The sequence below is a fragment of the Pollachius pollachius genome (genome assembly GCF_949987615.1).
Source record: "Pollachius pollachius genome assembly, chromosome: 20".
Taxonomy (NCBI): domain Eukaryota; kingdom Metazoa; phylum Chordata; class Actinopteri; order Gadiformes; family Gadidae; genus Pollachius; species Pollachius pollachius.
This window is the reverse complement of record NC_136953.1, coordinates 15,872,982-15,885,891: the sequence shown is the minus strand read 5'-3', so window position 1 is coordinate 15,885,891 and position 12,910 is coordinate 15,872,982. Positions and strand designations below refer to the sequence as shown.

Genomic DNA, 12,910 nt, shown 5'->3' with positions numbered 1-12,910 from the left:
TAAAGGTGCTTCCATCTGTGGCTGGAATAGTTATTGCAGCTTATATGTCGGGTCCTGCCCCCCTTGTGGCTACGTATAGTAATTCCAGCTTATGTGTTCAATCCTACTTCCTAGTGGCTATGTATGGTAATTACGGCTTATGTGTTCGATCCTACTTCCTAGTGGCTATGTATGGTAGCCCATGTGCTTAAAATACGTAACACAAGCACTAACAATCACTTGGTTAACCCATTCCCTGTATACAATAAAGATAGCTAGGATAAGATTACTCTCGTTTTGTTGTGTTTCTCTGTGATTATAAAAGCTGAATAAATAAAATATAGAATTGAGTGTGTGCGTGCATGCTCACACACACAAATTTTTTGGAAGTTGTTTTTTGGGTGATTTATTTATTTGGGCCGTTCCTGATTCTTGTTCTGCGTTCCGCCTCCATTCCTTAGATTCTGTCATCTTTAAAAATAAATAAAGGAAAGAAAGTTGTTTATGTTGTATGGTGAACATCAGCTCCCTAAATGGCGCCGGCTCCGACTGAGCGTACCTCACCACCGTGCGTCTGTGAGGATCTGCATGTGTGGGCCTGTCTCCGAGGTCCCTCCTGGCCTTCCTGTGTAATTGGATACAAAGGGACTGAGACTTCTTTCCAGTCTCAAAGGTGTTTTGTTTATGCCTTTATCCTCGGCCTGTGCCAATGCGTTGGTAGTGTGTGTGTCGGTGGGTGTGTTTTTGTTTGCATGTTTACAAATCATGTATATTTGCTTTAATTTAAAAGAAGGCGAATATGCCTTAAATCCACATTAACAAGAACAGTTCTCGCTGCAAACACATATGCTCGCTTCTGGATTACATGTTTGTCTGCATGTCAATCCCCTCCCAGAGGTAGGAATGACTCAGCAAAGTTCTATATAATAATATAGAACTATTATAGAATAGATTTATTTACGGGTAAACAGTGGATCACCTCACGTTAACCTAAAGGTCCGATGACACTTGGCTCAGACCTACTCGGTTCATAGCGAACGTCACACCCTCACAGCCAGAGACAAGGGGGCCGCTGCCGGGGTCACCTGAGGGGAGCCCGTCCACCACAGCCCCGCTGATGGGCCCCTGATTGCTGGAGTGGGAGACCCCGCACATCGCCCAGCCTTGGGTCGGAGCAATTTCCCAAATAGAAAGTCATCAAGCAATCCTCTCGTCTGGAGGTCAGCGAGGAACGGCCGCCGGTGAAGTCTGTTCACTGTCATGGACTGACTTATGGCTGCCCCTGGCCTCCTGAATCCCAAATGAGCATAGAGTCTCATCCGTCTTCCCCCCCGGAGAAACTGCAATGTTTAAGATGAAGGCCAACGCAGAACTCGTTTTGGGCATTTGGTACAGCTTTTTCGAATTGCCTTTAACGGGTAACCTCTTTGTTCCTTTTCCTGCTACTTAATTGGCCTTCAATGCTCTTAAATGTTTCGCTTAGACAATTGATTGAAACTTTTACTCTCATTCTCTTGTGTCTCTGAATGACTATAAAAGCGCTGTATGTAAGACATATATAATTGAGTGTGTGTGCGTGCGTGCGTGTGTGTGTGTGCGTGCGTGCGTGTGTGTGTGTGCGTGAGCACGTGTGTGCCTGTGTGTGTGCCTAACACCCAGAGGCTCCACATGACTCTGTCGAGAGGATTCGGGCACGGTCATTCTTCGGTCAGCCTTTTCCCCGTCACAACACCTGACTCACTGCGTCCTGTCCTGTGTGTGGTCCCTGCTCCTCTTCCTCCAGGCTGAAGACGAAGAGGAGGAGGACCAGCCCCTGAGCCTCTCCTGGCCCGAGACCTACCGCAAGCGTTTCACCTACATGGTCGTCATGCCTATCGTTCTCCCCCTCTGGCTCACGCTGCCCGACGTCAGGAAGAACGTACGTACGAGGGTGTGTGCGTGTGTGTGTCTGTGTCTGTGCGTGTGGGTCGGTGTGTGTGTGCGTGTATGTGTGCGTGTGTGTGTATGTGTGTGCGCGTGTGTGTGTGACCGTGTGTGTTTCTGTGTGTGTGTGTGCGTGCCTGTTTGTGCGTGTGTGTGTGCGTATGCATTTCTGCGTATGCATGTGTGTGCTTGTGTGTGTGTGCATGCGTGTGTGCCTATGCATGTGTGTGTGTGTGTGTATGTGTGTGTGTGTGTTTGTGGTGTGTGTGTGTGTGTGTGTTCTAGATTCTCCTCACCAAAGTGCCCCCCCCCTCTCGGCTCCACTGCAGGCGCTGATGTTTTTTTTGCAGCAAATGCTAAAATGTCCCCTTCTTTTTCGTACGTCTGCAACATTTCGTTTCATTACGTGTTCTCTCTCCCCCCTCCTCCCCCTCTCACCCCCTCCTCCCCCATCTCCTCCCCCCTCCCTCCCCCCTCCTCCCCCCTCCTCTCCCCCATCTCCTCCCCCCTCCTCCCCCATCTCCTCCCCCCTCTCTCCCCCCTCCTCCCCTTCCTCCCCCCTCCTCCCCCATCTCCTCCCCCTCTCTCCCCCATCTCCTCCCCCCTCTCTCCCCCATCTCCCCCCTCCTCACCCCCTTTTTCCACCGCAGTCGGCCAAGAAGTTCTTCCCCATCTCCTTCATTGGGTCCATCGTGTGGATCGCAGCCTTCTCCTACCTGATGGTGTGGTGGGCCCATCAGGTACCTGGGCCGCGGGCCATTTCCCCCACAATAATAAATCTAATTCATAAGAATTGTTTACCCCGAAGATACCCTTTGTTCACTTGTCAACAATGAATGAGTGAAAAAAAGGAGCACTCTAATAGACCGTGAATGCCTTAGTTACACGAGAAAAACATGTCTGCCTTTACTTGTCCTTTGACTGAAATAAATGTTATGTTTAATACATGCTTTTACATTAGCTTGTCAAATAACAATTAGAAAGGAACTGCCGACATAAGACTTGGTCATTTGTAAGCTGTAATTGAATGCAATGGTGCATTCACATGACAATACAATTAAAAACTCTTTAGTGATCTCCTTTCAACTGTCCGGGCTCACTGTCAATGTTTTGGGCGGCCATTTTTTAGAGACCCCCCAAAAGTCAGGTATTCATTCGTAAACCGCCCCCTCCCCCCTCTAATGTTGAGGCAGGAGCATCTCCACTCAGACTAAAGAGGCTCCTTCCAGAATTTCAGACAGCAGAAGTTTGGGGGAAACTTACTTTGGCGAACGAAAGCCGAGCCAACATCGCACTCCTAACAAGGCCATCCCATTGATTTATACGCACGGGACTTGACATTGAGATGTGAAGTGTGTGCGGGATGTACCCGGAGGTATTTATAGTTTCAAGAGTCCAGCGCGCTCTTACTGCAGAGAGAGAGACGGACGGACACTGTCGCACTGCAAGTTCTAAAAGAAAGTTCTGGAAGAGTGATCACAAGATGTTGAGCGGGGAACAAACTGGGACGTTAGGGAGACGCTGTACACTCGCCTGATGTTTTTTGCTCTAACAGGAGACAGCGTTTGATGCCTGGTACACGCGTTCAAAGAGTGAGTTTAGGGAGTGTGGAAAGAGCAGTTTGTTTGAGAGGGCCCGTAGAGCTCTCTGCCTTTAATGAGCTGTTCACCCGCAACGCATTTAATAATTTAGCCACTTGTGAATATTAACCGCTCTTTAAACTGACAGAATGAATGGGGGATGAATCAAAGATGACAAATATCAACGCCAGTCAGCAGCCTAGTTTCCGCCCCAGGGAGCTGCCAATCAAACACGTTTTGGAGAGAAAAACTGATTAATGGGGCAGTTTGTCCTCATTCCTCATTCCAGACCTTCTTTATAATCCTTCAATCGAGACGTTTTAATTAATTTTACCTTTTTAAATGTTAAAAGCAAACTGTGTACAAAATAAATAACAATAATAATAATTATAACATAATATAATATAATTGACTGTATATATATTATGTATTATAATATAATAGCATAAAAAACGATAATGAAAATAAAGCAAAGAAACATGAAAACTGAAGTCCTGACAGGTGTATGTCTGTTGCCGTGGTTACAGGTGGGCGAGACCATGGGCATCACAGAGGAGATCATGGGGCTGACCATCCTGGCGGCGGGGACGTCCATCCCGGACCTCATCACCAGCGTCATCGTGGCCCGCAAGGGGCTGGGCGACATGGCCGTGTCCAGCTCCGTGGGCTCCAACATCTTCGACATCACCATCGGGTACGACCCCAGCGTGACCCCTAGCTCGAGCTCCACATGACCCTCACGTGACCCTCCCCTCGACCTCTAGCTCGACCCCCCTCTTGACCCCTAGATCGACCCCCTTGCGTGACCTCTAGCTCGACCCCCCTCTTGACCCCTAGATCGACCCCCTTGCGTGACCTCTAGCTCGACCCCCACATGACCCTTAGCTCCGGCGTGACTCACCGGCGATGGATTTGCATCCAGCACAGTGTTTTGTTTATGTTTCTGTGAGACTGCATGATCATAAGACAATGATGATTATGTTTCTGTGAGACAGCATGAATATATGATTGACACACGTGTAAATCAAAAGAGAGACAAAGGAAAGAGAAGACAAAATAAATTACATTTACAAAAATAATTCAGGAAACAATACAGATACAAATTCACTGTTAACATTTTCTCTATTATCAGCTTTTATCCAAAGCAAACTCCAAAGTAGATGAGGGCGCTAACAACCAAAATACATTTTCTCCTTCATCGCCACTACCCTATGGTAATGTCAACTAAATCGTAGGGCCAAAGCATGATAGCAGTAGTTCTATTACGTTAGTGTTTCTACCTTCGACAACAGTGACTATAAGGTAACCCGGCCCCTATGCCCTCGTCCCTTCTCAGCCCAAGAAACACTAAACAACCTCAGGAAAGGTTTCCTGAAAAGATCCCAGGATTAAAATGAGAAAGAGGAGTTTACGACCATAAAGCAACGCGTGGGTCCTGCGTGGTAATGACTTTCAAAGCTGGTTTTACAACGGCACTAGATGACATGTCAGCCAAGCGGCAGCCCCTATGGGTGCTTTAGGCTCCCCCCCAACGCAAAGAGCACTGCTACCCTGGAGGGCGAGGGGGTTTAAAAGACGAGGGCGGAGGTGGATTTACGTTTCCTCGTCCGATCCCAGAAGCGCAGAAATGTTTTTAAGGCCCCTCGTTCGGTTTCTCAGGATGAGGCAAAGTGGTTACCACCCGATCGCCCTGGCGTCCGTCGGGGTTGGGGGGGGGGGGGGGGGAGATGAGTTATGTGTGCGATGAAACGAGAAAAATGAACTCCTCGTTTATGGAAGATAATGAAAGGAGAGAGTTATGTCTCTCGGGGAGTCGGTGTTAACGTCCGTGTCCATCGACGACGCTGATCACAGATCACAACGTTGGCTGCTCACCAGGTAGAGCGCGTACCATCAGCGACCGGGTTCGATTCCTGCCCGTGGTCCTCTGCTGCATGTCCTCATGTCCCCTCTCTCTCCCACACCTTCCCGTTTATCTCACTCTACAATAAAAAGGATAAAAATGCAAAAATGGGGGCTACACACTGGTGGAAGAGCGCTATATGAATTCAATCAATCGAAATTAAATCTTTAAAAAAATCTAAAACGCTCTGCGCGCTTTCCTCCGTCTCTCGGCGGATCTGTGTTCACCGATCGTTTAACGCCTTATCGTTCCCCCCCCCCCCCCCCACCCCTACAGGCTGCCCTTCCCATGGCTGATGTGGTCCTTCATCAACGGCCTGCAGCCGGTGAAGGTGAGCTCCAACGGGCTCTTCTGCGCCATCGTCCTCCTCTTCCTCATGCTCATCTTCGTCATCATCTCCATCGCCGCCTGTAAGTGGCGCATGAGCAAGCTACTGGGCTTCATCATGTTCCTGCTCTACTTCGCCTTCCTGGTGGTCAGCGTCATGCTGGAGAAGACGATCATCGCCTGCCCCGTGTCCATCTGAGCGCCCCCCCCCGCCCCCCGCCTCACCCCCCCCCCCCCCCCCTCACCACCACCCCAAGCCCTCCCCCCGACCCCAACGTTCCCTCACCCCACCTTCGGACCTCCAAGCCATCGTTTAGCCTCATCGCCGCCACCTCCATCGTTGTCCTTTATACGTCCTGCCCGGGTCGGCGCAAAACTCCCCCCTCCCTCGTCCTCGCCCCCACCCCTTCCTCGCCCCCACCCCTTCCTCCACCCCCAACCCCGCACCCCCAGCCGGCCAATCCGCGCCCGCAGGACTCTCTGACAGGGAGCCGAGCAGGCGGGGCTGCAGGAGACGGGAGGAACCACAGGAACGGGGGTTTTCCCCCAGGAGGGGCAGAAGGCCGGCGGACAGACCTGCCGAGCGGGTTGGGGTTCTCCCGGTGTTCAAGCAGTAAGCTGGGGCACGGAGAGCGGTAGGGTGGGCGGGTGGGGGGGAGGACTTAAGGTTGAGGCGGCGAAAACGCCGGTGCCACGCCGGGTTGGAGAGAGAGGCAGCGGTCTGGAACGGCGTGGGTGGATGCGCAACGAAATACACTGTCACTCCTAATGCTGGTTTATAGGGGGGGCCGGGCGGAGCTGAGGGCGGGGTTTACAGCTCAGCGGCCTCCGGAGACAACGAGGTTCAGAGGAGACACGCCGGCGATAAACAAAGGATTTACTGAAGAGCTGATTGGAGGAGGAGGGAGGGGAGGAGGCTATGGACGACTGCGTGGCTCGGCGTTAAGGATGGCGTCAAGGCTTGGGGGAAGTGGGAAACCAAACAAAAGTACGGTACCATGGCGACCGACGGTACATTGCGGGGTTGAGACGCTGTCCCGGGCGCTGTGGCGACGGCCCACGACAGATACGGCCGTGACGTCTCGCATGCGACGACCGACGGGCAAGATGAACTTATTTTCACTTTTTTCCACACTCATCTCGTGCCCCTGATAGAAGCCCCTCCTCCAATCACATGCCCCCCCCCCAACGAGATGTCACTTTTTATACACGCCACTGAATGTCTCTCTCTCTCTCTCTCTCTCTCTCTCTCTCTCTCTCTCTCGCTCTGCGGAAGTTTCCCTTGCATTTATTTATTGACTGAGTTTATTTATTTATTTATTTATTTATTGGGATGCAGAGTCGTCCTGACTGATAGACGTAGCAGAAGTTGAACTGTAGCAGTGTTAGGCCTCGGGTCCGATCCGTTCATGTTCCTCTCTTGGGTTTGCAGACGTTTGCGTATTAACTTTCGCCGTGAGACGCACATGTTCCCATCGGTCAAAGAAAAAAAAGACAAAGAATAATATTAGTAGTGCTTGCAGTGGCTTCCCATATACTTACCCATGATTACCGTGAACTAAACAGGTAGGAGAAAAAAATAACATCGACAAACAATCCATACGACAGTGTGACACTGATTTAGAAACTGTTGGAGATGTATGCCGGGACTTCTGAATCTTTTCACTGGTTGAAAAAGGACAAAACCGCTGAATCAGTGAGGAGATAAGGACGTGTGTGTGTGTGTGGAAAACGACAGTTCGTAGCTCAATGTTGACCGCAGTCATGGTTGATTAGAGTAGTGTTTGTAGTGCGCTTCGTTCAACCAATAGGAATCGGGCTCACCGGCTCACCCGCTACGGCAACACATTGACACACACACACACGCACACACATGAACACACAAACGCAAACACACACACACTGAGTGGAGGAGTGCAAAATGCATGTATAAAAAAATTAATAAAGACATTTTTTGGAGAGAAGACGTAATATATACCAATCAACCTTTAATGAGTTAAAAACCAAAAATGTATACCTTTTGAGCAAAACAAACGTATACTACTTTTCAAAACGTGTCAAACTCACGAGTTGCTTCATGCAAAACACAGCTCCACCTATAAGTAGAACAATGTTAAAATGTGCGGTCGCTGATATCTAGCAATTGTGTGCAATTTCCTTTCTAACCACTGGGTGCTCTTGTCTGCATGTGTGCAATCTGTATATTAAAGCATCACACTCCTACCGTTCCCCGCGATTAATCGACAAATATGTTACACTATCAGTATTTTGCAACGAATAGCAAAAAAAAACATGGAGAAAAAAAAAAAGTGTTTTATATGGAAAAACTGAAAAACGTTTGTTATGCCATGAGCAACTCTTATGCAGTCGTCATTGAAAATCTCTACTAAGCTACGTTGAATGTGTGCACCACAAACCTAATAGCAATATATTCTGTGTATCGACAAGAAAAGCATTGCCACCCCTATCCCCCCCCCATCGAACTACCCCGTGTCCTTCCTCTTGTCCGTGGTGACCCCTCCACCCATCCTCACCCGCCCTCCCACCACCCCACTGCCGAAAAAGATAACCCCCACCCCTTTAAAAAAGCGAACCCCAAAACACTGAACCCCAAAACCTCCCTCGTACGTTTTCCTCTTAGAACTTTAAACGGCAAGAAACATCTGCTTTACCTCAGCGCAGTCTGTACAGTTAGCCATGTAGAATCTCTGTAAAATAATAGAAGGTAGATTATTTGAATGTGTGAGGTGGGGGGGGGGTGGGAAGGGAGGGGGCCGTTGTGGGGGCGGGGATTTGGGGAGGGGGGGGGGGGGGGGGGGTAGAGAAGTGCATGCATGGAACTTGGGCTGGTTACCCATTTGAGTGTACAGGTGAGCTAGACCAACTTATTCAACTCTGTTCATTTGTATGAATCCCGTTCCACACAGGACACGTCGGGCGAGGTCACGCTTTTACTTTGTAAATAAGAATCTCTGCTTTCGCCGCTAAGAATTGCCCCCCCCCGGGACCTGAGGAATCCAAGCGGTTTGCGCGCGGTGGTGAATTATTTACAATATATTTTACTATTTATTGATCGATGGATCGGGATGGGGTGACGATGAGTACGAGGAATGACACAAAACACTTATTTTGAACTTAGTACCGTTGAAACTCTCGGATTTATATGCATTAGACTCTCAGTATATTTGGAAGACATGGGCTTAAAATACGGCCTCCTTACGTGTATCAGTTTATCAATCAAAGTTACGATTATTTTTACCACACATTCACCCTTTTTCCTTTCCTTCTTTTCGTCATTTGGGTACACACGCACTTGTGTTGATGGGCAAAAGGAATCGTAACACATGTTTACCCGCTCGCAGTGGAGCGAGTCACGCGGCACAGTGCTCGACAGACCTGTTCTTCATCCGGTCGTCCGCCTGGAAATGCAAGGACCTCAGTTTAAAAACGGCTATTTTGGTATTCCTTTTTCTATTAGACTTTATTAAAGACTTTTATAATCATAGGTATGTATGCAGCACTCGAAGCACATTTCACTGCTCATCTCAATCTACACTGCGCCCCCAACACCTCGATTCCTTCTTCGTCCCTTTTCTTTACTTAGGTCAAAGGTTATTTAATTCAGTCCTACCACTCGAACCATCCCGACAGAACGGCCATTTTAGGGTTCTGTGGCGTTACTCTTTATTATTACAGCGTCTTCGGACTAACGTGTGTGTGTGCGCTCATTTTCCCCATCTCACAAATAGGTTTTTTTCTTCTTCTTTTAATTTTTTTCTGTAGTTTTCATGATGTATTTGTGTGAGAACTGGGAGCTAGCGAGATTGCAAATCAACGGGTTTGGCATGAGGCTGGCCGCCACTGCATTGGTGGGGGTCATAGGGTATGCAACAGAGAATCGTTGAGACCAAGAGTTCACATTTGCATTGTAAATGTTTTTATTTTCTGTGTTATTGTAAGATTGACTTAGGATGTACATATATACAGATCCAAAATAACCATATAACCTATATGTGTAAAAGCAACATGTCTCTTTATGTAAAGACACAAAGTGTAAGACAAAACTAATAAAGATGATACAGAAAATACTCAAAAGATGTCCTGCATTTGTTCTATTGCTGCATTTTGATTAGGCCCAATGAATGACCTACTTGCAATTATCATCCAATAATGAAAAATGTATTGAATGCAATTAATACTTGCCTTAATTTGCAGCTGCCCCTGTTATGCAAGGCACAATGTTTATTCGGTGACCGATTTGACCTTGATATTTCACAAGCTGACTTTATTAGAATTACAACAAATAGACTGGAACACCATTTGTCGCCTGTGTTTGATGGTTTCATGATACATTATATAGGCTATTGAAGCCGAACTGGTGTTAAAAGTTACCGGCTGATTTGACACAAAATCAATAACGGTGAAAACGACCGCTTTTTTTTTTACCGACTGCGGTGGAGGAAATATCTGTTACAGCGCCATCTTGTGGATTTAACTCGCCAATGCAATGTTAGTGATTCAAAAGTCATAGCCCTTATTGCCATCCAATTTTGGATAAAGGATAGATTAAAATAAATTGGATTAAGCATGGTGTTTTCATGACCTATTTATCTGGTATTCAACAGTGTCATCTAACATTGAAACATCACTGCCCGGTGTCTAATGAAGGGCAAAGATTTGAGTTTACACACAGAATAACGGTCAACCCATTCCTAATTCAAATAATTTGCCTTGATGTAATAAGCAGGAAAAACAGATAAATAAATAAATAAATAAAACCACTGTAGCCTAACAGTACTTATTCTTGACAAGGCTCGGTAGAGTAAGCCTAGTCGAACGCACGATTTAATTAAAACCATCTTTCCAGCTCTATTTATACCTTCTGCCAGTCTGTCTTATTTCGGTGACTTCCATCTGCAGACCTGTTTCCTGTTGGGCTGGGAGCCGGTCGTTGCCGCTCTGTTATTGGCTCGCTGATGATGACTCATCCGTCTGAATCATGACGCTCTGATGTCCCTGGAACACACTCGTTTGGTTCCCAAGAACCTTAATCTAATAGAAAGTCCAAAGTCTAAAAACGTCTGAAATTACTATTTGTAATTTCTATACATATAAACAATCAATGTATAAACTATAAGCATATCTATTTTTAAATGAACTAACAATAGGGCTTTTACATCGTAATGACCTTGCCATGACCTCCTCCATTTCGGATCTAAAGAACATTGGATGATTAGTTATTGTGATGGTAGTCATGTTTGTTTGTTTCCCCCATCACTAATGAGTGATTATTCTTGAAATGATCAGTCATTGTGGAAAGACATTGTTGTGTTTTAAAGTGCATTTTTTTTTAAATTTCTCTTGAATTCTCTTGAGTCCTCTCATAAGTGTTGCCGAAAAAAACTCCCCTGACACAGTCTGATGGACGAGCCCTATCGAAGTTAGTTAAGTGGTTAATTTTGACAGGATTACGAACATTTCGGCTCTTACAATCTCATACATTAGGGGGCACACCAACAGCACTCTCTCTCCCACCATGTGTTTCACCATCGGCCCACAGAACCAGACACAACATAGTCACAGCAAAAACCACAGCCTCAGGCTTCATGCCTTGCATTGCTTAATCACAGTTGTGAATCACAATGCATCTCTAACCGTGTGTGTCTGTGTGTCTGTGTGTGTGTTTGTCTGTGTGTGCATGTGTGTGTGCATGTGTGTGTGCATGTGTGTGTGCATGTCTGTGTATGTGTGCGTGCGTGTGTGTGTGTGCGTGTGCGTGTGTGTGTGTGTGCATGTCTGTGTGTTTATGTGCGTGTGTGCATGTCTGTGTATGTGTGTGTGTGCGTGTGTGTGTTTGTGTTTGTGTATGTGTGTGTCTGTGTCAGGCCTCCCAAGACATTGTGCAGTAGTGCAGTTCTTAAATCCACCCAGGGCCCGTTGTGAGTCAGCTCTTCGATCTAAGGGCACTGAGGGGCCACCAAACTCTTCTCTTCTGTCACTTATTTGCAGGAACTCAAAGAAAGTCCATTTGTTTCCTTGCGCATAGCTTAAGAGTTTCCTGGGGAGTTGTTTGTCTGCGGGGGGGGGGATTGACTTTGAACATAAAAAGTTATCGTCAGAGAGAACGCACACACACACACACACATGCACATGTGCACACACACACATGCACGTGTGCACACACACACACAGAAACACACGCACCAAGCACGTACGCACACACGCACACACACACACACGCACCCACAACACACACACACACACACACACACACACACACGCACACACACACAACTGGAACTGGAGTAGAGAGTGATGTCAGTCTTGCCCCCCCCCCCCCCCCCCCCCTCCTCTCCTGGCCAAACTTTCTGGCCCGTTTCGCTGAGTCAGACCCAAGCCCGCCCTGTGAACAGAGCGGCGGCCCGATGAAGTCACTGGGGAGCGCAGAGAGCGGAGCGAGTGAGTGTGTGAGCGGGCCGCTACTTAACCTGCTCGGCACTCAGCCCCGCTCAGCCCCAGACGCCTCGCGCTCCCCTCGCCGAGGTCACTGAAGGACAGGCAGACACCCTGAGGCGGAGGGAGAGGTTCCCCCTCGGAGCTCTGGACCCCAGACCAGAGGGACGAATCCTCGCCGAGCCACCTGGGCACCACGGAGGAGCGGCTGGATGGGTCAGCCTCTGCTTTGGTGAATGTACTCAACCACAAAGGTTTGCTCTGTTTATTGTTCATCCTGTTTTTGAATTTTGACACCATGAGACTCCAATAGAAGGACTTTGTTATGATATTCAGCTTTAGCTTTCATAAGAATGAGTATGTCTCCAGGTTTTGTATTCATGTACTTAGCTTGAATCCAGAATGATAGTATCGATTAGGTATGATTTCTGAAATACTACAGGCTGTGTTGAAATAATTTAAAAAGTTTTAATAATGTGGAAACTATATGATTTACTTATAAACTAGAATTTGACAACTGGTAGCAGGCATAAAAGATACAATCCACTGTGTTATATAATACCTTTATGCTGGTATAATAACCAAGTTTAATTCTCACGCTGTACTGTGGTAATTGTATATAAACAATACATCCTGTGATAGGAAACCTATAGAGGGGGAAATCTGTGTGTCTAACACACTTTTTGATTATTTGATCGCTTCGGTTCTCACATTATCCGACAAACTATTTGCGGAGTGGGAGTTG

General features: G+C 47.4%; 1 protein-coding gene across 1 annotated transcript in view; it reads left to right on the top strand.

The window, feature by feature from the left end:
• LOC307091132 (solute carrier family 24 member 2) overlaps positions 1-5,911 on the top strand; it is a gene marked incomplete at both ends in the record, with an annotated part of 47,176 nt that extends 41,265 nt beyond the window's left edge. Inside the window, 4 exons of the mRNA XM_079758021.1 lie at positions 1,763-1,897; positions 2,553-2,642; positions 4,010-4,176; positions 5,662-5,911. Coding sequence (XP_079614147.1) covers positions 1,763-1,897; positions 2,553-2,642; positions 4,010-4,176; positions 5,662-5,911 — 642 coding nt within the window. The remainder of the gene's footprint in view (positions 1-1,762; positions 1,898-2,552; positions 2,643-4,009; positions 4,177-5,661) is intronic.
• Between the last annotated feature and the right edge of the window lie 6,999 nt (positions 5,912-12,910).